Genomic DNA, 26,339 nt, shown 5'->3' with positions numbered 1-26,339 from the left:
AATTAGAGTGTCCTGAAAATATATAGTCTTTGATTTTGAGAGATCGTATTCAGAATTTGTACATTTCGCGAACAGATCGGGAAAAGGGAATCGTAGGGCATTAAAAATATTGACATTTTATAGAAAAAGCCTTTGTAACGAGGAATTATTCTATATTCACTGCCTTGCCTATAGTTTACCATCCAATATAAGGGTCATGATGGAGAACTGAAATGTTCGAGCTCAATTGAAATAATCTGAGTGCGTAATCATTTTTTGTTTAAGGAGCCCATTTTTTTTTTTGGAGAGTCCCATTTCAGGCCATTAAAGTGATATTAATTTAATAATATTCCAGTTTAAATTTTACATAGACTATTAAAATAAAGCTGAATAACATTGCGAGTATTTCTTTCCTGTAAATCCCACAGTTGATATCACGGTTTATATCAGTTATTTTGATTTTGCCGCACTTAATAGCGGCCCGAGATCGTTATTTGTTAATGCTGAAACATGGATGTTGTTGTGCGATAGCTATTTGAAGATCAGGGTTATTGTTGTTTATTGAAGAGCTTTGACCGGTGGAGAGATGGTGTCATGTCATAAAATTATATTTGATAATGTCAGTTACCTGACGATAGTGTTTGGTGAGGTACAGATAGGAGATAGCACTTGCGTCGGTCGAGTGTGAACGATGGGCAAGAAAACAGTTTCAGAATCGAGGTATGTTTTCATTTTTGAAAATGCGTAAGATTTGTGGAAGATGTTATTCCTCCTCTTGAGTATATACTACTGATAAATGTCTATTGTTTCTCTAGTAAATACCGAGAATGGGAGCGTGAACGACGAGAACGTCTGAACGTATCTTTCAACGATTTGGGTAGTCTGCTCCCTGATCATGATCCTGCTGTGGTAACAAGCAAAGTGGAAATACTTCAAAAATCAGCTGCTTTTATCAGAGATTTAAAAAAGGAAAATTCTGAGCTTTTGCTCAGTAAAGGCAGCAAACTTCAAGGTATGAGTGATATTGCCATTACTTTTGTTTTATGGTGAATTTAGCTTTCGTAAACAGTGGACAATTTTCAATTTGGCGCTGACTTTTTTATGGACGTTAAATAGAGGTTTTCTGATCTTTTTGAAATCAAGTACCACTGTATATGTTCGCCTTACCTGGGCGAATTCAACTTTTGTCTAATCGATCTAATTTATTAAACTTGTAGCAAAGAAGATTAAACGTCTGCAAAGATATGTTGAGGCATTGGTACTGCGTGTACAACAGCTAGCCAAACTGCTACGTGATGCTGGGATAAGTCTTCCTCCGGAACCGCCTTCTCTCTCTCCGCTAGGGGAGAAAATTCTTCTATGGAGCAATAAAATATCCCCGGAAGTTGCTGAGAAGGCACTCGAAGCCGAGAACAACTCAAAAAGTAAGATGATATGTGCTGAATAGTTTATAAAAGTTAAACAACGAGTTATCTCCCAACAACGGTTCACATTTTGGAAGTTGTCCCTTACATTTTCATTTACCAGATTAGTCTAACGTTATTTTACCTCTTATACTCATGGTAACACATGGGATTTGTAATTGTTTTGTCAATAGTTTGGCTAATAGTTTTTCATGCTTTGTTTATTTCTCCCGTCTTTGAGCGATTGGTGGAATTATACCCATTTTATTTTGATTACAGATGTTAATCAAAAGAAGGCCAAAACTTCAAAGAAGGAAACAATATCTTCCAGTAAAGTTTGCCCATCTAGCAAATCGACTGCCAAGTCCGAATGTGGATCGTCTGTTTCAAAGAGCCCATCAGTTCCTGAAACTTCATCACTTGGGACTAAAGTCAAGTCTAGCACCCAAAAGGCTGATAAAGAGTCTCCCGCAATTCCTGCGCAAAGTGCTGGCCCAAGGCCTCAAGAAAGTGGACCTCCTGTTCCTGTCAGTCAGCTGTTCGGTGACCCAGCTCGCATACTGACATCCTTACCCCCTCAGGTCATTGGCTCCGATCAACAGCCTGGGATAATTGTCATACGGGCAACTGGTACCAGTGCTTTGGGAACTGTTACTCAGCACCCACCTCAGTCGACCTGCTTTGTGATTGATGGTGGAAACTGTGGTGCTGTCCATAATGGTCAGCCAAGTGCTATTGTAGCATCTCATCCCCCAACTTTGGAAACACGCCCAACTTTTGTACTTGCCTCTAATGGAAGTCTCCTTCCTGTTTTACCCACGTCTCAATTTGTGGCTCAACCTCGGCAACTTCTGGTAAGCTCATCTACTCCAGTTAATGCCCAAAATCAACCTCTAGCTCAGATTACATTTGGTGCCAGTTCTTCCAGTGTCCAGTGCTTGAAATCTTTGACGCATTCATTGAGGGAAGTAAAATGTTCACCACCTAAAAGTGATATTACTCAATCGAAAAAAGTTCCCATACCCGCTCTTCCTCGAGCCAAGCATAAGCCAAATCTGGGCAGTAAAGAGGGCACTGAGGGTAATGGAAAAGCTGCCAGCAAGAAAAAAATTGTTGGCGTGAGTAGCGAAGCTACAAAAGTTAGTAAGGTGGTTAACAATAAAAGTACAGTAAAGAAAAATAAATCTCCGGTTGATAGTTCAGCTAAAGAAAAAGTGACATCTATTGATACCACTCCAAAAGATGTTGAAAAGGGATGTTCTGAGGAGGAATCGTCTCCAAAGAAATGCGAAAACGTTGGATCTAAGCCCTCCAAGTCACTTGTTGTGGATAGTGCTAGTGAGAACAAGAAACGAGAACTGCCAGAAGCAGATACGAATGAAAAAGCACAAGTTAAAAGGAGAAAGTTGGATAACTCATCTAAAACGGGAGAAAATATTTCTAGTGATGTGGGAGATTTGGTATCAAATGGAGCAAATTTGGGTCCTATGAAAGTAGGTGCCACCATTGGTAATACAGAGTTAATAAGCAGTTCTGTCTTACCCCTCAGTGGTTCAGTATCTTCATATAGTATTGATGCGTTGTGTAAAATGAATGAAAAGATTAATGGCATCAGTTCCGTGAAGGATGCTGTCCCATCTAGAAATGAGAAGGTAAATAGTGATTTAAACTCCCAGAAAGAAAGTAATAGCCTTTGCATTGAAGTTAATAGCCATTCAGATAATGTTGCCACTTCTGAGCCAACTTCAGTGGAGCACCCAATGAAATCAGCTTCAAACAGTGATCCCTCTGGGGTTCTTTATAAGAGACAGAAATTATCAGGTGATGAAAGTCAAACCATGGAACCCTCATCTAAGGTTACCCGCGATAATTATTTAGCTGCATTCCCATCATCTGGACATTGTGTGGTGCAGGAAGTTGAGTCTAATGGTGAGGATGGCCAAAGCATGATTGCATCTTGTAACATGAATGCCATCACTCACAGTGAAGAAGATTCTCTTGCAAGGAATACGAAAGTCACTGCTGAGAGTAGTGGAGAGCAAAAACGAAAAGATGAGTCACAGTCTTCACTTCTTCCCACTTTTGGGTCCTCTCAAGGCTTTAGCCATTCAGACGTCTCTTTCAGGAAAGAAGAAGTAGGAAGAGAAGCTAGTTGTGAAACTAATCCAATGGATGAGAGTTCATTACCGCCAGGAGCATTTTCTAGTGATTTGTTTGCCTCTCTTCAAGTTCCCTCGGGACATTCTGAATCTATTTCTCCCACTGCAGCTTTCCTTTTAGCTTTTCCTTTGGTATCTACTCTTACAGGTAAAACACCTGATCTAGGATCTGATAATCATCATTCACAGCCTTTGGCATCCCTTGAAAGTGGTGGTGGGGACAATGAACTCAGCTCTGGTGGATGTGGAAGTTCTTTCCTTCAATTGGGCAACTTAGAGGAAAACTCTCCATCATCCTCTTCCCAGTCAATACTTAGCTCCTTAACATCTTCTAACCCATCTTCTCAGTCAACAGTTCTTCATTTGAAATCTGCGAGTTCTCTTCCTCCACTTGTGCCTCGATCGGAAGAGCATATTTATGGGCATGGAGCCATTGAAAATGACATTCATCTTGTGGAAAGGGAGGTCACACCGTCGAAAGACCCATCAAAGACTCCTCTTTATGAGCCACCAATGTCTTCATCAGAGTCTGCTGTGGAGAGATGTGCAACTGAAAGGTGTAACACGAAAGAAAGTGTGTCATCAGCAACCAAAATGGATTCTTTGTCTGTGAATGCCCATTCCTCGAAGAACAACAGTGATGAATATAATGGTACCCTTAGTAGAAATGTTACCTCACAAAACAAAAGTGAAATAAGTTGTTTAGGGAATTTAACTCAAGCTCAGAAGAATGGTGATGAAGATAATCAAGTTCCTTGCATTTCTGATCAAAGCAAAGGGCAGTCAGATACATCAGCTCCAGATAAAAATTGTGGTGAACCATGTCAAAGACTGCCATTTGAAATAGATCGTCAACCTGATCATAAGAAAAAGAATGACTCTAGTGCTGTTATGTTTTCTTCGTCAAATTTGCAATATGGCTCTTATCAGCTACCTCATATATCCTGTAGTTCTTCAGATTTATCTGGAGCAGTTACTACCAGTGCCAGTGGCTCACAGAACACTGGCAATCCTCATTCAAATGGAAGTTTAAGGCAGGAAATGCCAGCATTGAATCATAATATCTCAACTTCTAATTTGCCCCAAAGCCAATCAAATGTGTCCTTTCAGCATCTTGAGCATTCCTTCAAATCTGGAGCAAGAAGTTTGAATGGGTCCAAGCAAATGCTTAACATTGAAAATAATTTCACCAATGATTATGCATCACAAAATCCACCTGGCTCCATTCTTCCCCCTGCTTCCTCAACGAGTTGTTTCTCCATCTCATCTTTTACTTCATCTTATCCCTCTACTAACTCTAACTCTTTTCTGTCATCATGCGTTGTCACTAATTCATCTCCTTCCTTTTCCTCTGCCAACACTGCTCCACTTTTGATGACATCATCTTCATATTCTTCTTCCTCTGCAGCATATCCACCTAATTCAAATTCCTTGTATAGTAATGGTTCATCTTCATGTGTCACTTCAAGCTATTCAGGTTCTGTTGCTCCAGCATACTCCTCTTCTACATCTTTTCCAAACTCATCGTTTCCTGCAATGTCAGCATCTGTCTCTTGCACTCCTCCAGCATCGAGTGTGCCTCAACTGGCTAAAACATTGGTTGCATCTGGTGCATCGAATCATGGTTCCCTCAGTGACACGTATTCCAATCAACGGAGTAGTACTGTTTCAAGTATTGTGCCTTCCTCTTCGTATTCTAATTCTTCCGCCTCTACCATGTATAACTGCAGCCAGAAGGAGAACAGAAGTTCAGTTTCATCTTCTCAGCAGCAAAGTAACCTTCCTCAGAAAAACCCTGGGGTTGAGCACAAGGAGCAGAGTCATGGAAATTCAAGTGCCATTTCTGAGTCAGCAAAGTCACATAATATATTTTCTGTTGATCAGTTGAATAATCAAAACTATTCCTATAATTTCAATGATTATTCTTCCCATGTGTCGGGTTTCATACCTCAAAAGCAGGAATCAGAGATGCCAGCAAAGAAATCCTCCGCTGTATCATCCGAGACTAGCAATGGCAATTTAAGTTCAAGGATGCCTGGGTCATTCTCCGTAGCTCATAATTCATCAAATTTTAGCATTCTTTCTTGGACTACACTATCACCCATGTCAGCTGCACCTTCATCATCCATTGATCCTCCAATTAACAACATGAATGGAAAAGGGGATTCTTACTCAACCAGTCATTCTTCCTTTGGTTTGCCTTCTGGAGAAAATGGACCATCAGTGCCTACAACAACATCTAATAATAGTTCATCATTTCCGGCATCAATTCTCCCTGAGACCCGTGACATTTCAAATGTGTATCCACAATATCCAGTTGGAAATAATAATGTTAATGCTGATATGAATGGATTAACTGGCTTTACTATGCAACAACATGTCGCCAAGCAGAGTACATCAAGAGGACAAGGATCAAAGCCTCGTCAGCAGGTGACCAATTGGATGACTGCTCCTGATCCTATTCATTCATCTGATTTTGCACACAACAATGATGTTGTGGGCAGTGATCATGCCCGAGATGCATTCGTTAGTGGTACTGGCTCATACAATGCTAATTCCAGCTTTTATTCTCTCCAAAATCAGAGTGAAATGCCGTATGTTTCATCTTCCAATTCTACCATTGGTGGTAATACCATTTTGGATAGAAGTAGTGCTTCATCTGTTGCAACTGGTGCAAATGATAACTCACTCAAGACGTGCACTAATATTTCAGAACCAAACCAACCATTGGGGGAAAGCCTCCTTCATCTGCAGGCTAAGCCCTCAGATACTCAACATAATCGGGTGAGCTCATGCACCTATAGCAAAATGAGTAATTCTTCAACTGGCTATATTCATGGTTCTCCTAGTGAATTGCCAGCTCTGCCAACTCTTGTTGGTGACCTTGCTCTGGGTTCTTGTAATTCTATCAAAGGATTTCTTCCGATGTATGATGAGACTAGTCCTAGCACTTCCAAATCAGGAAAGCAAGAACCTGCTAAAGTCCAGGTATCGCACTCTACTAGTAGTGGGTGTGGTAATGCTATTTCAAGTAAGGAAAATAGGGATGGAAGGAATGGCTCTTCAAACCATGAATATGGTGGAAGCACTTTTTTATCTGTTAGCCAATTAGTGGATCAGGTGAAAGACTCTGGTCATCAAAACCAACATAGGGAAAATGACCGCTCAAGTGGAGAGAAAGCTAGAAGCCATGATACAAGTAAACAAACTGTTCCGTCGCGAAGAAATGTGAGGCAGTCAAATTTGAAAAGGGACTCAGTGGTAACTAGTAAAGAGCACCAAGAATCGTCTCAAATGTGTCATTCACAAATACCTCCTCATGGCTCTCAAGGATTTGTAAATCAGGGACTTCCGTCATCATTAGTCTCCTCGAACCCCACTCATTTGCATGCTCCTCCTATACCATTCCCCCCCTATAATAGTGTGCATTGGCCTGTGAATGAAATGACCAAAGTGACTGATAATACCCGAAGTGGTACAAGTTACAAGTCCTCCAGTAGCTATTCAGCTGAAGCCTTAATTCGACCTAGTTTGTCGACCGTCTCCTTAGATTCACGTGTACCAGATGTGGATATGTCATCTTATGGGATGGATGTTCATAAATACCCCATTCCTGGTGGACGCAGTGAACTATTTAGTGATTTTGTGGATAGCAGTGTTATTGGCACAAACTTGGAAAGTGTCTCTTTGCCACAAAATCATTCGAAGCAGAATACTCAGGCTCTTAGGGAAACAAATGATAGCTTTCGTTCTGGCCATCAATCCACTTGTGATAAATTTAATTATTCTGCCAATAGTACTTCTAGCACTTTCCATACTCATAATCACCACTCACATGTTCCTCCAAGTTTTGGAAATAATGATGATTACCCAGGTGAGAGTGGGAATCGTACTACTGCTCTGGGTTTGTCTTCCAACTGCATGGATTTTGCACCTCTCTCCTATTCTAAAGATAGCGCCCCTATCACCTCTGTCATGTCCAATGTGTGTTCATCAATTAGTTACAGCTCCCCCTCTAATGGTAGCTTAGGAAACAGCCAGAACCTAAGCCATTCGTGTCGCTCTCAGGAAGGGAAAATGCCTTTGAGGGTTTCCAATGGTAATTGTGAAAGAACCAGTGGCAATTCCTCATCAGTAATGACAGTTGGGTCATCAAAACCTGATGCCAGTATGGAAGGAGGTTCAAAACAATTGAGCAAAGACGTTGGAATCAGCCATAATGCTCATTCAGCTGCTCCATTTTTACCAATGGACCCCAGCACATCATCTTACATAAGTCATTACCCTCCTCATAATCATCGCCATCACAACCCATCAACTCACTTCCCCAGTGGTCACACAATGGACAGTTCTTCCATTACTAGCTTAAATGGTTCAGGGCATCAAGCATCCAAGCTGTTTCCTCGTTTTCCTCCTCCGTCTTCTGGGGTGAACCAGTTATCACATCAAAGTTCATCAGTGGCATCTGGAGTTGGAAGTGGCAGTCACCTATCATCTGGGACCCTGACAAACTTTAACTTGAGTACCATATTTCCAGAAATCAATGATAAGGTAAAGGAACCATGGGTTTCTATTTTATGAAGTTACATATGATTTTATGTTTGTTGTCTTACATCTTATGTTGTGCCATTTCATTTAAATTCATGCATTAGGTGCTGGGTAATCATCTAGGATATTTGTTTCAAAAAGAATTTGTAATTATTTTTTACCTATATTAATAATCTGCAAATTGACTGCTTTTAATTTTCTAAAAAATTTTCATGATTTAAGGCGAATGATTTTTTCTCTGTGGATCTTTCTCAAAATTTTCATGAATTTTCAGCAATTAGAAAAAACACTTGAAATGGCCATGTAGAAAACAGCCAGTTTTCAGATATCTTTAATTTGGATAAAGTTGGAGTAGAATGTTGATTTGTTGTACTTTGAAGTGATGTCTTATTATTTTCAATGATCAGTAAAAAAAATTTTAAATTAATGAGATGCGTACTATAAATTAAAATTTTTTTTAAATTATTAAATTGTCAACTGAAGGGGTTGTTACACGATACATGAAGGTAAATGAGTTAATGTCTGATTGCATGAATGATTTTGGTGGACCAGAAAATGCACAAACACATTAACCAAATTAGCAAATTTTCTGTACATGCATTCAAACAAGGTGGTTTGTTACATGGTACATTTTGCCATTCATCCATTTAGACAATAACTCTTAGGTGTCAATGTACCTCATGATCAGGCCTTTAGACAATTTTTTTATATTACCGTAAAAAGTTCCATTAGAGCAAATATTACATAGCTTAAAGTGCAGTACTTGCAGATTCTAGTGGAATATATTTTTGAATTCCCCAATATTTTTGCTTTTTTCACTTTGATTTCTAAAAAAATTAATTTTTGCTAAAAAGCAAAAAGTTGCCAGTAATTGGTCAATTTTCTAATTTCTATAGTATAGATTTTGATGAGACTAGAATGTTGATTTTTTTATTTAGGAGGGATAGCATATTATTAATTTTAAGCCAATTTAGGAAATTGTGTTTTTAAAGGTAAATATAATGCACGCAGTATTTTGGCTCAGGAGGCCAAAGTCACCACTTATGCCATGTTTAAAAAATAAATTCAGTAAAAACTTTAATCAATCATCATTATCGTTTATAAAATTTATTAATAATTAAATCTATTAGCAATACTAAATAGATAATAATGTAGTTCCCTTATGTAATTAACACGCTCAATGAAGACTGGTTGTTTTTGATAATTATGAAAAACTTATGAAAATGAAAAATTATTTATAAAATGAAGTAAATTTATGAGTTTATGAAGTCTTTTTGCATTATATTAAAGAATGAATCCCTACTTGTGGTACCAATTCTCACTAACATTGTCATAAGTCAAAATGTGCCGGCTTTTCCAGTGCATTTGCAAACTTTTGCATGCAAACTTTAAAAGACTCTAAAAATAAAAACTACAAAAATATTGTCCACTCTCCTTACCTGCCCTTTTTGCTGACTGTTGTTGTTATATCGTAATGTATTTTCATAATATTTAAAGATAATATTTCTGGGAATCTGTTTCTTTTGTTTTAGCAAAGATTTCATTTTTTTCACAATTAAATGTCATATTTATTGGAAAAACGTCAATATTACAAACACCAAAATGCCTGGCAGGAAAATCCATGATGTGGCATTAAATGTATGCATAAAGGCTACATTTTGAAAAAAAATAATGCCCATTGAATTCAGAAAAGGGAATTGAATATTTTCAAAGTTTTAATTTACTGTTAAAAATTGAAATCCTGACAAATTATGTAGTTTTGTATTACTTAGGGTCTGAACAGAATGATTGTTTTTCAGCAACCTCACCATAATCATGTACCACCATCAACAAGTTCTTTTGAGACATCCACTAAGAGCAGTAAGTTGTGTCCAGTGACATCTGCTGCTCAAATTCTTCATCCTCCTCCACCATTGTCATCTAGCTACCATCACTACCGACCTCATCAGCACAACCCTCAACCATTTCCTGCCTCCGTTGACCTAGGCAGTCGCTTACCTCCGTCACATCCTACATCTGCAGTTCTCCATTCAAATGTTGGTTTCAATAATCTGATGGTGCAGTCTACTTCACAAGTAAGTTTCCTCAGCTCTCGATGATTACCCATATAATCTGGCAATTTATTTCTCGCAATTCATACTAATTCATCTAACTTTGTGGCTCCATTGCAAATAGGGTGGTTTCCTATTATTTTTTTACTGCCTAAATGGAAAGGTGTAACGAAGGAAACTTTCCGGCCTTAGCCAGTTTTAATAAGTGATTATTAAGACATGTTTCCCTGAGCTCTGTGCCTCATGCATGCATTGGTAATCTCAGACGATTTAAAACTCCTATCTACTCGTATAGAAACTAGGTCCCTGTGGAGTGGCATCACATGGGCGCCAATCTGGCCTTTTTCAAATGCGGTTAAAATTGACCATTGCCATTCGTCTAAACCGGTATTTCTAAAACTAATTAATTTGTATATTATGAATACACTAATGGTGGGTAACAAATCGCAATCGATGCCTTTTGTTTTCTTTGATGAAGGAAACTACCCTATTGCACTGGTACATCTGTGGATGGAATTCAAGGGCGTATAAATGGGGAAGCAGATGGGGCTTGTGCCCCTAACCCCTGAAATGAGCAAAATGTTAAGCATTTAAGCCGTGCATTGTCCACTGCATTGAGCTATGATAATGTGTTCTTCTATCCCTCTGCTTGTACTTATGTACAGTGAAACCTCGATATAACGACACCCCACGGTGCACTAATAAACACTCACTATAGCGAATTGTCGCTTTACCGGAGGTGGAGCAAATAATAGCCAATATACCTGTTGCGAACAGATAAACAAGAACAGGAGTGGTGCGGCGACAGATAAACATCTATCCGATAAACGTAAGCATAAATCCAGACGAAAGACGATGTTTTTTTGCATCACTAAATTTCCTTACTCAAATAACGACTAACTATTCAAACAATTTATAAGCGCCGCACGGAATAAAAATTATGCAAAGCATTGTTTCGTCATCATTATATTTATCAAACGACAGTTTACCACATAAATTTGAGACTGAGCACTCCATTAACTTCATTTCTAACAGATCGCTAGCAATTACAGAGGTTAAGGAGTCTTCACGAAAGTCTTCCGGCGGTAAAACCCTCGCTATGGCGAGAGCCAACACCGAAAGGGTCTCGTAAAAACGAATTTTTTAACACGCTTATTATAGGATCAATTGACGGTGCATCAGCTCTCTCTCGTAATAGCGGGGGTGTCGCTATAGCCCGTACTCGCTTTAACGAGGTTCCACTGTACTATGTATCATATTTTCTTAACAAGTCGTGATATATAGTTAAATTTAAAATTTCAAAGCTGGTGGACTGCAATAAATTTAGTAAAATTTCACTAATTATTTTCCATTATGTTGAACTCTATGATATACTGTAAAAAATTACATCATTTTTTCAACTTGATCATGGATAGTCAATTCATACTTAATGATCATCATTTGGCTATGCACTTGCCTCACATTAGTTGTGCTTTGTTAGGGAGAGGAAACTAAAAACTATGACTCTTACATCAGAAACTGTTATTTTTTGCCCAAGAGCAAGTCATCATTAATGTTAAGTCCAGATCTGTGAGAATTATTTAAAATGTCATGCTCTCATAGCCCCTATTTTTATGGCCTATGCCGTGCTAAGGTTAAGCTGCTGTGGTCATTTTCAGCTTAGAGTGTTTGGGAGTATTGAATGGGAGTTTTCATTGTAACCACGTTTCCTTCCAGTATTCCACTATTTATTGTTCATTTACCACTTTTCATGAAAATGTGTCCTTTGGGGACGTAACTTAAACTATGTATGTATGCATTTGATGAGCATGTGAGTGAACAGGAAATAAGCTTAAACTGAAACCTTGGCTATGCCTCCTCTCAGATCTCTGTAAAGCCTCCCGGCTACCAAATCACTATATCTTGTCCTTATTCCTATAAACTTACGACTTTTCACTGAAATAGGAATTTTATAAATGTATGATTCTGATATTGATGCTCATTAATGAATTATATTTTCAATAAAAGTATGCATGTAGTTAAATATTGATGAATTATAATTTTTTGGCATTGAAATTTTGAATTTTACCATCCAAATGTGAACTGTAAAATTTTTATCAAGAAATTATTTTAAAATCACTTTTGTATTTCATTTCAAAAAACTTTCTTGAGTTATTTTTTATTTTGTATTCAAAATGCAATTTATAGGAGTAATTTGTATTTATAGTACATTTGAAATTTATTTTGCTCGCCTTTGAGTGTAGCTAAGAACTTGACATATTTTTGTATCTGATCAAATTTGAGTCTTCAAATCTCAGTAGTGTGATTGATATTGGGGAGTGGTGGTTTACATATTCGATGACCTGGCTTACAGAAAATGAAATAACTTTTTGAAAATGTAGATTTTTACTCTTTTAATGTAGTCAACCCTTTAAGAGTTCCTTTTTAATTAATAATATGCACTGTTTAACTCCTAATATCGACGATTTGCAGAGGATTTATGTGCATAAAAGTATAATTTTAGCATTTCCCATTGTTACAGTTTTATTGTATAGTACATATCTCAAATTTTAATAATATGCACTTTAAATTTCTCTGTTGTTTCATTTCAGGTTAATGGAATTGGCATTAATAGCTCTCTTCAGCCACCGCCACCACCTCCATTTTCCACACCTTCGTTCACTAATGTTTTCTCATAATATGTTGTGAGAAAAAAATTTAAGGAAAACAGGGTTGTAGCTAGGATTTGAGATCCACCGAGAGAGCATGTGAGATCCTGTGTCTGGTCCTTTCTAGCAGAATCTGAAGGAAATACATGTATATCATCTATTTGGGGGCTAGAAGGTTATCTGCCCCACTCTGGCTACAACCTCATTGGTTACGAAGTGGTGTGTGCTTTGGTCCTGGATGCTAAATTTTCTTTTCAGTGAGTGAATTGCACTGACTTTATTTATTTCAGCTGGTTAAAAAAATTTTGCAAATGATTTTAAAGATTTATCAGGGACAGTATTTTTGTTATTTAGGTATATGATACCTACTGTCAGTTCTAAGATGTATTCTGGACTGAATTGGATTTTTTTATTTCAATCATAGGTGCCTTGTGAAGGGTATATTATTGACAAGTAATAACATAAAAACCAATTAATTACTTTCAAGTTCGAAGGTCATAAAAATATTTTACATCGCAAGAAGTTTAGAATTTACAATTGATTGTGAAATCGATTCTCTTAATGATGAGTTTGAATCCCTAAAATTGGCATTTTTTTCTTGAACTTGTTCATTGTATCTCGTTATCAGAGGTGGGCTGACTAGTGATGCTTAAAGTGTACTTACTGCCATAATTTTTGTGAATGGGAAGAGTGTTGGTAAAGTTGGAAGGAATATTTGATCATGTCTTCCATGGAAACTAGCCAGAAAAGCCTGGATGTTTATATGTACAGTGAGTCCTCGTTTAACGTCACTTACCGTTCTTGAAAAATGTGACGATAAACGAAATGACGATAATCGAAACATAATATCCCATAAGAAACAATGTAAAAAGTGAATATCGGCTCCTAGACCTCACAATTCCTACGTGAAAAAATTTTAGCGTATCATATCTGGGGCATTTTTTACGATGGTAATGCCAAGCCATAGCATAAATACGAGTCCCTGTCTTCATTGACGACAATAGCAGCACTGATGTAAATACTTCTCCATTTTTGTATCTTCCCGCATTTGCTTTTCGGCTTCGCTATGGTGGTCGCCCGGGCGAGCGTCGCCTGGGCATCATCATCGCTGGAACATCGCCGCAGTTTCAGGAACCAAAATTATTGTGAACACGGCGAAAAAAGTGACGACACAAACTCCGAGTTCTACACGGAAAAATTCCTTGAAATCACTTTTTAGGTTCCGAAAACCATTATGTCAAGTAAAACCTTGCGCACCTACCTAAGAATTCATTTAGCAGAAAATTTGCTAAAACTGTAATCGCAATTAACAATAAGCACACTGTTTTACACTTCGTTTAGACTGACTGTATTACCGCCCACAAAACGAACAACCTTCAACGCCCGCCGCTTCGCGTTTTTTTCTCGTGCGAAATTTAAAAGCCCTGACGTTGTCGCAAAGCGAAGGTGTGATAAACGAATGACGGTCTCAAAATTTTCGTGACGTTATCGCGAAATGACGTTAAAAGGGGTGACATAGAACGAGGACTCACTGTACTCTTTTTGCTTTATTTATTCTATATTTCTCACTGTAAAAACTAATGTGGTGAAATTTTTTTCTTAAGGACCAATATATAGTCACCCAGAGGTAGTTGATTCACTTACATTTAGCCCCCAATTTCATTAATGTTCATGCTGTACGCATTGATTACATAATCTTTCCCTATCACTTAAACAGTTACACCGGGTGATTCTTAAGTCGGTGCCCTGCTAAGCACTTAATCATGATGTGCTTTTCATGTGCAGATACTAAGTTTAATTTCATTATAATAATGTCTGAGATGATAATGACGAGTCATGGAGTCTCATTTATTTGTAAAAAGTGATTTCTCCTTTGTAGGGCTAGTATTCCAAGAGTAAATTTTAAAATTTCCTCCCCTCTTGTGTTTCATTGGGCAGTTCTTTTTCACATGTAAGCCTTGTGAGGGATGACTAAATCTGTGATTGTGGGAAATTAATCGAAGGATCCTATGTATGTATTTACATAGATATTTATTAAATCACTGCATGTGATGGATATGGATTTCGCCCGTATATGTATATAGTATTACAAATAAAATAAATATGTATGTATAGGTATTAAAAATGAACAGAGTCAATCATATAATAAATTATATTAGTAATGTTCCAGGTGGAAAAACTATGTACTCTTTATTTACAAATTATGGATAAGTAGGTGAGTTATGTTTGTAATGAGACATTCCTGGCCATTGTATGGTATGGTGTGACTTCATGTATATTAACCTACTGCCATATTTATCTCCTTATTAGCTGCTTATTTTTCTACTTTTGCTGAGCTCATTTTCATTTTTTTAAACTTGTAGATTTAAAAATATACAGCTCTCAGTATGGCATTTTATGGCATCACAAATATAGTCTTGGTTATTATTCATTAATAGCAAAAATGGTTAATAAGTACACAGAATATAGTAATTTAATTAACTGTGACCTGGTAATTCATCATCTCTTAAACACAAGGCAGAGGTGTGTGAGTCTGTGAATTGCCAATTTTGCCAATTGGCCAAACAGATCAGTCGTCAAAGTTGTAAAAAAACTGAGATCCTTCACCTCTTTAATACATCACTGTTTTATATGCTGTAATTGAGCCGGAATTAAATTTGAAGCTTTTTCTTATTTTAGTTGTACAATTTGGCTGGCTTAAAACTGTCCAAATTTATATGCTTACATTTTTTGTAATTTGTATCCAAGTGTCTTAGCACTAAGGGCACAGAATTAATACCATATATGTCTGAATATAGTCCCCCTTTTTTTCCAAAAATGCCCGTGGTAAAAGTAAAGGGGGGACTATATTCAAATGCATTTTTTTAATTTTTCCCGAAACTGAAGCCTCAAAATTAAGGGGGGGACTATATTCAGAGGGGGACTATATTAGGAGAAATACGGTATTCGCATAAGCACATCCTTGGTCACATTAGTTGTTTCTGGTGGGTATATAATATGGAATATTTATTTAAAAATCATGCCATCCATGATCACACCACCTAGCACTGCCTTATCAACCAAGACAAGAGTCACATGAGAATAATACATATTTCAATGGGCCATGACTATTAGTGCCATCTCCTCATTTAGAAGTGGTGCTGTTGTCCTGATAACTGTCAAAGGTATACCATTTTTAGTTTTAATTTTAAGTATCCTATTGATAAATAGTCTGTCAAATAAATCTGTTTTGAACAATGAATGCATCATAATACTTCATGTGAGTAGTACATACATAGTTAATTCGAAATTGCCCATATTCATTAGATGAAGGTGGTCATTGAATTACTATCACTTATAAAACTATATTCATCCATCAGTGTTAACAACCACTCATTTTCATGAAGTAATTTTATGAAATGTGTCTATAGGTTTGAAAATTGAAGGAAAATCATCTAGTCAATTTTTATATTTTATAGGTCGAAGGAGATTTTTATGAAGTGTCTGAAAATGTATGCTGCCATTCAGAAGTATAATATACAAGTTGTTGTTAATCTTTTTCATGGCTGTCTATTTTTTATGATTTTTGTACCTGGTAATGTAGCATGCTGTTGAGCCTCTAAAGCAAAATAAATTATTGTTGAACAAATTAATATTAGTATTATTTTAAGTAGATGAGTATTTTTTAATAACTTATAGGTTTCATTTTTAGTTGTGTGATAGCCTGGCCCCAAGTCACATATGGACACATAGTTTATGCCAAGATAGCAAAAGAAATTCAGTGGACTGACGATGCTCATCCCAGACTTATGCTGTTTGTTCTCAAAAGCAAGAATTTGCATTATTCTACCATAACCATCAGAAGGGGCTCAACTTCACCCCCGCCCAATGGCATAGCCAGAGGGGGTATCCGGGGGGTCCGAACCCCCCCCTGTGGAAATATAAAAACACAGTTATTTTCCTTCATAAAAGGTAAAAAAAGAATGAAAAATCATGAATTCACTGAATATTTCTTTGACAAATGAAGTTTTTTGACTGTGGAAAGTGTTAAAATTAGTCTAAAACCCATTATTTAGTACCCTGTTTTTTAAAAAATTTCCCCCCTGGTTTTGGACCCTCCTCTCCCCCCTGAGCGAAATTCTTGGCTACACCACTGCCCATGCCTCCAGAAAAAGTTTGTGGATTTGTTGCTGTCAGAGAATCTGCAGTCTGTAATCCTCCCGGCCCCAAGTAGATCAAATTTGCATTTATTGCGTGACTTTCGAGAAAGTGGTAAAGTCATCCGTTTTCGGATGGGAACAGCGCGAAGCTTCTCATTTTAAAAATTAGGGAATAGCCCTTACTTTGTTATCCATTTAGGGTCCCCGCACACTGGCAACTTTTACAAAGCAACTATTTAGTTGCTTTGTGGATGTTCAAATGAAACACACGAAATTAACTGTGGCCCCGCGCACGGGCAACTTTTTAGTTGCCGCAACTGCCGTGTGTTCCATAGGGACTTCCTGAAAGCAACTAAATAGTTGCTTTGTAAAAGTTGCCAGTGTGCGGGTTTGTAAAAGTTGCCAGTGCGCGGGGGCCCTTAGGACCAGGAGGTACAAAATTATTTGTTTGGGTGAAGTGCCAGGCTTGGGTACGACTATAAGGGGAGGGCTGGGGAAGAGCCAAGCCTCGATATGCTCCCCACACAATGGCAGAGTGCAACTCAGAATGGGGTTCATGGCTACTGCAGTGCAAATTTAGCCATATCTTCATGATGTACTCATTTTCCGGATAGATTTTAGTTTTATAACACAGAAAATATTTCTTTTTACTGGCAGGTCAACATCATATACATTGATATATGATCTTGTTTTTTCTCGGCGAATATTTCTTATAAATATTTATCGGGTTTCTAGCTGAGTGAGAATTTTTTGGCCTAACGTTTCGACGGAACACTCTTCCATCGTCCTCAGAGAATTAATGTGCTGCAGGCCTGCCTTCCTGCGCTTATATAGCCTTTCAAACCGGGGGGCATTGTTTTCGCCTTCTGTCCGTTATCTTTTTGATTGATTTTTTTTTTTTATACATTGATTCGTAGTTTTCCGTGGCGTTGTCTAGATGATGTCTCCATGCTTCTGGGTTTCACTGCGTGGATTTTCTTTGTGACCTGAAGATGCCGGTTGGAATACCGGAGGCTCTGTCGTCACAAAGAAAATCCACGCTGTGAAACCCAGAAGCATGGAGACATCATCATATATGTTGTTTTAAAGATTCCTAAAACTTCAGATATATTTTCTTTATTCTTACTGGCTGATAATAAATGCCCAAGAAGCCCAATTTCCAGGGCTGAGGTGTATGTAAGACCTACTGTACGGAAGGAGTGGGAAACATTATTGCACCCATGTGGTTCAGAGCACTGATGTTATGGCAAAAATTGGCAGGGCCCAGGATGCACTTTCCTTAATATTTTTTAGAAGTGAAATATTACTCAGTCTGTTTTTTGTTACACATTATTTAAATTTTATTATTACATTTTTTTGTTACGAATGTATATGTATATTTGGAAATTTTGAGGCAACAAAATTGATACTGTGGAACCTCGATCTGTCGTTTTTCAGGGGGATGGATGAAAAAAACGATGAATGCGGGAAAACGATCGATGTGGGAATGGTTGTCCGGGTTGCCTATGTCCCAGGAAACGCTTGATTTTTGCGAATTATGATATTCATTAATGGATTCTAACAAGATTTTAGCTGATTACAGGAATATTATTACTTTATCGAAACACTTAGGTCATATTAATTGTTGATTCGAATTATATCTCTTTCAAATATCCTAAAGGAACACCCCCGCCTTGCTAAAAAAATGTTTGCACTCCACTCGGAATTTTCACTGCTATTTCACTGTAAAAATTCTTATCCATCAAATGCCATTTCAAGTACACGTATTTACGAGGTAAATGTGCGAGTTATGCCTCAAGCAACTGATTTCGCCGTCGCAGTGATTGGTTATGAGATGGATCAAAGACCAAAAATAGTTTATTACATATTTGAAATGTTCCTTTCTAGCAATTAAATTTTTAATATGATTGAGGCAATGTGGCGTTAATCGCCAGCGGGACGCCCACTTAATCCTCGGCTTCATCCCACTTCTTGTTTTCACCAGGGATCTCGCTCTACCCCTACCCCTGCCGTCATGTACTAGCGGACATACCGAGGCGTGCTGTAATATTCACGCATTTCTAGCCCGGATTCTTTTCCTCTTCTTCAATTATTTTCAGTCTATCTGTTAAATTTTTCACTTGTGTCTTCGGAAGGGCCATGGTCCGAAGACGAATAAGAATAAAACTAATAAAAATGAAACCGGACTCTATTGAACCCACACGAAAAACACTCGCCGGTTTTAAGTCAACCCACCCTGGAAAGTACGGAACCACTCGTACAAGGTGAAGTTCGGCACTAATGCTATCTCGTACGGCGTAAGCAGAGCTTACTGCAGAGGGTGAAGCATGACCATAAGACTGCGCAATTTTTTTTATTCTACGGAGAAGGCGGCTTACCCACTCATTGTAAATATAAGTTGCGTAGCTCTAGATGAGCAGATGAATTCAGATTGCTAGTACTTAGGGAGAAACAAAATATCCTGAGAAGGCATCGCTTCGTTAGCACCTCAGACAGGTGAGACTTGTAGCATAACTCGTAAATTGTAACCAGACGCCAGACCTGACGTTTTCGAAAAAAATCCGCATCAACTGCCGTGAAGCTCACTATCAGCTGCGAGGATATCGATATTCGCCAGAAATCACCATCTTATTATTCCAACTATTTCCTTGCTTAAAATGCTTAAATAACGTTAGAAATACGTCGTGTTTGTTATCATTCTTTTTTGAATCACGTGCACATCACTAATATCTCAATCTAATAAAAGTATAATTCCAATTGCCGAAATTAATTTTTACACACCTTTTGGGCTAATCGGTGATTCATGCAGCAGTTGACCTCCAAAGGTGGGGATCTTTGAAGCGAGTCAGCGTTCGAGAAAGGGGGAAGCGTGAAAAAGGTTTCTTTTGTTCTCGAGTAACTTGATATTTTCTTTCGAAGCTAAGGTCAAGGCCGTTTATCAGGCCCGGGGGAAGAGGTACCACCGACCGCCACTCCGCCTATAGTTGGAGTACGCTATAACTCAAATATATTTTTTCAATTTTAATGATGAAGTGCTTTCAGATATTCGTATTTTTATTTTTATTGATATTTTTGACATTATTACATAACGCAAAGTAATATTTTCATTCGAACATGTGTTTATGTTTTGAATCGTTTCAACGGACATTGCGCACCGTTCCATTCCGTCCATCAGCTGTGTTGTTGTTGTCGTCATATTCGTTGTGGGCCGTGTTCTTTTTTGCTTTTAACGCAGAAAAGGTTTGTTAATTGACAATTTTCTGGAAGTGTAGTGACATTTAACGCCTCAAAATGCAAGATAAATGTGCAGTTAGGGGTTGTCAATCGAAAGATTGCAAGTTTTTTCGATTTCCGCGAACTGTTTCCAGGTGAGTGTTTTCTTCATTCAGTCATATATATAATTATTTGATATAATCTGTTAAGTTTTCAAGCCATATTAGCTAATAATGTAATTCTTTCTTCAAGGAATTTTGATTTTCATTCAATAATCATTCCAATGTGTCTATTAACTTGATGGGGTTGTTGGAAATGCTGGTGGTGAACGTTGTTGATGCAACGTTTTCAAGATACCCTCGTTATTTTTCACCAATTGTCATTCATATGTGTCCGACATTCGTTCTGCAAGATTGGTGAAATGTTTCAGAGTGTAACTTGTTAACATGATCATTGCATCAGCAATTTCCACGTACCGTTTTAATTGCATGTAGCAACTGAACACAATTATTTTATCTATAAAAGGAGGAGAGGCAGAGTGATAACTTGTTGAGCCATCGGTGGAGATGCATGGAAGTATTTCCATTAATATACGCTGTAGTACCTATAAGAACTTGTTCATGTGATTTGTGGACCTCCTGTATTATATGAAGATTTGATTCGCTGGGTGATTGTTGACCTATTTTTGCAGTGGAGGTATTCATATCTCAGGGCCTGTGTTTCCGGTCCCAAGCCCGGGAAAAGGAGGAGGGTTTCTGTTGTTACTTAATTAGTGTCCATTTATAAAGTGATTCTTATTTTCCATCAGTCATTCTTCGTATAGTAAATTTTGGGAGTGTAAATAGAATTTTAGCTTAGAAATAACTGAACAGATGTGAAATAATCCTTAGATATAGGATTAGAGTGTTTTCCACTGAAAATTTTACAAATGAGTAGTTGCTGTTTGACAAATGTAGTTGCAGTTAATTGGTTCTTATGACACATTAGGATGGTATGAATGAAATATATAAATTTCAATTCATACCATCATTTATGAAGATATATGATGGTATGAATTGAAATTATATTGCTCATAAATGACTACTCAATAGCTGGGCATTTAAATATTTTCATTATTGCCATCAATCATTTTCATTTTCAGCAAGCTCTTTGATGCATTCTGGCTACCTCTAGATGGCATGAAAGAGATATGAGGATGATCAATCTGTTGCTGTTGAAACAAAGGTATGTTACTACAAAGGGACTGAACCATATATGTACATTAACTTTTAGATCTGAAACAATTGTCATCATTGCCACCAATTAAAATATATCCATTGTATTACTTGCAGCAAGCCGGTTGATGTATTCCAGTTACCTCTGATGGCATGCCGTATCTATGGTCTAGGAATCTACTGTTTTGCTAAAGGTAAGTAAGTCAAGAGGAAATGTAATAATTTTCTAAATCCCTCCATTCCTTCCACACTTTTCTGATCGAATGTTGAGGCTCACATTTTAAAAAGTATCTATCGATTAGTTAGAGAATTCATTGATGGATTTTTAGCATCAAGTCTTGGAAGTATATTGACCAAGGCCTGAAATGAAGTCACCATGTATTTTTGCATGTATATTCCACTTCATACAAAATTTTGTCCAGAATGATTATCAACTATTATATGAATGTGGATTCTCAAACTCTTTGTCATTCTCTTGTAATATTGCATGCAATTTTCATAAATTTTTGACAAGTTTGATGCATTAAACCAAACTTATTGATGACTTCAGCTATTCTATGAATACAAGTATTCTGCCATTACTTGTTACTTCATGAATACAGTAACATATTCATTGTTGTAAGCAGCTGAGAAATCAATTCACAACTACATTTGGTCCTCTGTTATTTTTAATTCTGACACTCTGCCTTCAGATCTTCTGATCAAACTATTTCATATGTTTAAATTTTTGATTCAGTTTAGTATGACCTCTGTTATGTCCTCTGTTATTTTTAATTCTGACACTCTGCCTTCAGATCTTCTGATCAAACTGTTTCATATGTTTAAATTTTTGATTCAGTTTAGTATTACAATTTCATGAAGTCAGAAGTATTTCATAAGGATATTTCCTCAAAGAGTGTGCCAACAATTTGATGAACCATTCTATCATTCAGTTCTTCCTGTTTCATTTTCATTAAGTGGACACCAAATGAGTAATGCCTTTACACTAACGCCTTTTAGGTTATGATACACTAATGACTAATATCCCTGAAAAAAATTAACTCCACCATGGTGGGTAAAGGAAGGGTAGTAGCCTTCATGGTGGGTAGTTACCCTTGCACAACCCACGCCCTACCTACCATTAAGGGTAAGGGAGGGATAGAAAAATCCTTCGTCTACCCTTCCTTGGAACTCCTTCCCTTACCATCTGTGTAACCTTCCTCTAGCCATCATTAAGGGTAAGGTAGCCACCATTAAGGGTAGAAAAATCCTTTGTTTACCCTTCCTTGGGACTTAGCATTTATAACTGAGGAAAACATATCCTGAAAGTGTCTCCTCAGCTACTTTCACCTGCTAAAGAGTATTGAGTTCTGCACAAGAACGTAAGCAGTCTTTGAAAGCAAAGATAGACGGGCTACACAACTAATCTTTAAAACTCCCTTAAGGAAAACAATAATATACATATTCAGTGGCATAGTCAGCCCCTATGAAAAAATTGTATAAACCTGTTTGACAATTTTATACATTACCATGGCAATGTATAAGAATGTATAAAAATTTGAAAGAGGTTTATACAATTTTTTCATAGGGGAGGGGTGGGGTCCCGGGGGATTTGGACCCTCCGCCGCCCGAAATATAAAAACAATCATTTTCCTTCATAAAAGAAAACAAAATATTGAAAAATAATGAATTTAAAAAATATGTACTTCTTTAACTATCGAAGTTTTTCGATTATGAAAAGTGTTTGAATTAGTTGAAAACCCTTTATTTAGTATCCTGTTTTTCAAAACTTTCCCCACCTGGTTTTGGACCCCCCCTCCCCCCAAACGAAATTCCTGGCTATGCCACTGTACACAATAGTTTCTATAATTGTGTGAAAAAAAGCTCATTTAGAAGTTCTTTCATTAACATTTTTAGGATGTAACATATTTGTGTGGCTGACAATGGGACATCGCTAGAGTGATGTTCGGTACTTGAATGCCGATCTTATTTTCTGAAACGAAATAGGTAGAAAAAAGTCACAGCTTTCTTCCACATAGGCCTGGGTGCGAATCTCATCTTAAGATTTTGTAGTATAAGTTCCGTTGAGAAGCAATATCTGACAAGTACCTCGATAGCTGAGGTTGTTAAGGCACTTGTTCATTATCCTCCAATATGTAGGTTCTGGATTCAAGACCATGTAAAGGCTAATTTTTTTTCTGTCTTATAACTTTAGAAATCACTGTTACAACTCATCCCCATTCGTTTAATTTAGTTTTTATATTAGTCCTACCCTTCCTGTACCCTTTATTGAGGCTGGTCCAACCCTTCCCGTACACTCCAGGAAGGAGAGGGCCTACCCACCAATGTTCTAAAATACCCTTCGTCTACCCTTGCTGAAGGGTATACGAAGGGTACACCTATCCTTCCCTTACCCTCATTGGAGGGTACACCTCACCACAATGGAGAAGTTTATTTTTATCAGGGATCTGTTAAGCATATGGTGACATAATTTATCTCAACAAAAAATATTTATACACTCAGTTTTCCTTTGAATGACAGCGATTGAATTTTTCATTCTAAGAGTTAGTCGCATTCGGCCTAGTCTTTAAGGTGACAGATGAGTTATCTTCAGCTCCTTTGTATTAACTCCTGAGTGTGTGTTAGCAAATATTCATATTTACAGTATCTCCTGATGTTTTTTTAATTTTTAACAAATCACCTGCTTTTTAAATTTTTACTACAAATGTATTAGGAACAACCTATAAATTTCATGACAACCTTAAATTGATTTTTCTGTATTCCTACAAAATCATTCCAAAAAGGTGGGAGTAGGGCTCCCAAGACATCATGTTAGGTCCTAATGATGAAGTGAGGCCCAATTAAATTGTTCCAATTGTTCCTAAACCAAAAACATGATAGTGTAAAGGCATTACTAAGTTGGTGACCAATGTGTTATTTTAGAAAAAGTTTGGTTCTCCCTTCTCCTAGGATTTTAATATTACTTTTACCTTAGAGAGAATGGTGGTGATTGCCATGTCTCATTCGTGTCCTTCATTTCTTTCAGGTTATTTGGTTGAATTAGCAATCAGGGATCATCATTGTGGAAAAAGTGAAGAACAGCTATAATTTCTGGCAAGACTAGAGGAAAATTGATATTTTTCATATTTTTGTACTTTTTTCATTATTTATCATGAATTGTGTTACTGTGTAGCTGCACATTATTGAGTTAATTAAATTTTTGAGTTGACAATATTGTATTATTTGAATTTTTTAAAGCAGCGCATGCTATTTTCAACTTTGCCTACAATTGCCTTTAGAGTTATTCCATTGCTTTAGGGGTATTTTTATCGATAATATGATTTATCATCATCTTTTGTAATGATTGATGAATGAATGCTCATTAAATTCTCAAGTTCTCAGTAAAGTGACAAATAATTCTCAACAAGCTGCTTTAGCTGCTTAATAACGATGAAGTGGTTTTGCTATGGATATTTTGGCCTATAAGAATTCAAATTACCTCCAGTTTATTTAATTGTTGGTAATTTGAATTGTTATAGGCTGAAATATCCATGCAAAAAAATTAAATCGAAAACTTAAACAGAATTGGGAAGAAGCCCGGTTTGAATTTCCCGGTGACAACTAACGCCATCTATACTTGGAGTAGGTACTAGATCGGCCAGGCCATAAATATATTACACAGTTGGCACCTCTTGCTAAGGTCTTCGTAATATGATCCCTGCTCGAGCTGGGACCTTTTTTTATTTCGGAGAAGAGGAAAGCTTCAGACGGGGAGAGGCGAGTGCTGAATGGAGGGGGATACCGGATCTTGGGAAATGCAATAATGTGACTATCCCAAAGCACTCAGCTTCTCCCTATCGTATTTCAATCTCCTGGGGAAGATTCAAACTATGTGTCTGTCGTTATTAGCCATAAACAACACGTTGTAAACACTTCGTCTTATTTTTGTCAAACGATGAATGCGGGAAAATTATACGACGGGACCGCGATCTTCGAACGATCAATGCGGGAAAACGATACTTCGGGGAAAGATAGATGCGGGAAAAAATTACATTGTCTTTATGGAACTTAATTTGGGACCAGGAGCGGCGAACGATGAATACGGGAAAACGATTAATGCGGGAACGATAAATCGGGGTTCCACTGTATAAGTGTTATTTGACTATTATGTCTTTTGTTAACTAGTGCCCAAACGGCATTCCGGCACCCTGACACCACTGGTTCAGAGCCTGAGACGGCTTTCCGAAATACTTCATTACTACTAACAATTAGTGTTACTAACAAGGGGACATGTAAATAAGGGATTTCTACTGATGCCAATGTCAGATAAATAGTACTGTACACGGTGATATTTAAAACACTTTGTAATTCCACATTAATTTAATACTGTATGACCTGGATTTTGACGTGGTATGTCATCTGTTTCTTGGGGTGCATTTCTGTTTTGAAAACGGTTGTTTCCCGGCAAAGGCGGATCCAGAATTTTTTTCTTGGGGAGCACAAGGGTTGACAGGCAAATGGTCTTCTATAATTATTTGCTCTTAAAAAGTATTATTTTTGTTACATGTAAATAGACTAATATCACTTTTCTTGGATTTAAAGAAAAAATTTCAAAACTTTCTTTGAACTAAATTTAATTTTGCTTCTGGGGGCGCAGCTGCCCATGTTCTAATATTTGAGATTAAAAAAAGCATACAACAATTTCTAGTATACTAAATATTCTCTTCATTTCAATATGAAAGTTATTGATACGAAGTTAATTGGTTGAGGCTCCATAACGCACAAAATAATACGAATGTTATAACCACTGTATTTAAAATCTTGTCTACTTTTTTAAGCGTCTGGGGGGTGCATCCCCCCGCTCCTAAATCCGCATAGGCTATGTTTCCCGGCAATGAGTGCAGAGTGATGAATTTATATGCCGTTATATTTGCAATAGAGTACATGCAATTGTAGGGATTAACGTGGAAAGGAAAGACAATATCATCTCGAATATAAATTTCTGT

The 26,339-nt window shown here is 37.3% G+C and overlaps 1 protein-coding gene and 1 long non-coding RNA gene across 3 annotated transcripts; both read left to right on the top strand.

Moving 5' to 3' along the window:
- Positions 1-504: 504 nt before the first annotated feature.
- LOC124159455 lies at positions 505-16,420 on the top strand. 2 transcript variants are annotated; one of them, XR_006864965.1, is made up of 7 exons: positions 505-699; positions 795-991; positions 1,197-1,403; positions 1,662-8,092; positions 9,889-10,164; positions 12,732-13,045; positions 16,247-16,420. XR_006864965.1 is itself a non-coding variant. In XM_046535273.1 (6 exons), exons 1-6 carry the CDS (start codon positions 671-673, stop codon positions 12,816-12,818), a joined length of 7,227 nt encoding a protein of 2,408 aa, XP_046391229.1. In that variant the 5' UTR covers positions 505-670; the 3' UTR covers positions 12,819-13,625. The 2 variants fall into 2 exon arrangements, 1 of the variants encoding a protein (XP_046391229.1); XM_046535273.1 differs by lacking the exon at positions 16,247-16,420 and having other exon boundaries at positions 12,732-13,625.
- Positions 16,421-20,086: 3,666 nt separating this feature from the next.
- On the top strand, positions 20,087-24,453 carry LOC124159873. Its single transcript, XR_006865039.1, has 4 exons — positions 20,087-20,295; positions 21,282-21,364; positions 21,472-21,548; positions 24,380-24,453. It is a non-coding gene; the product is annotated as an uncharacterized LOC124159873 (long non-coding RNA).
- The last annotated feature ends 1,886 nt before the right edge of the window (positions 24,454-26,339 follow it).

Source organism: Ischnura elegans, chromosome 5 (assembly GCF_921293095.1).
Source record: "Ischnura elegans chromosome 5, ioIscEleg1.1, whole genome shotgun sequence".
Taxonomy (NCBI): domain Eukaryota; kingdom Metazoa; phylum Arthropoda; class Insecta; order Odonata; family Coenagrionidae; genus Ischnura; species Ischnura elegans.
Note: the sequence above shows the minus strand (reverse complement) of the source record. Positions and strands in the feature narration are given on the sequence as shown.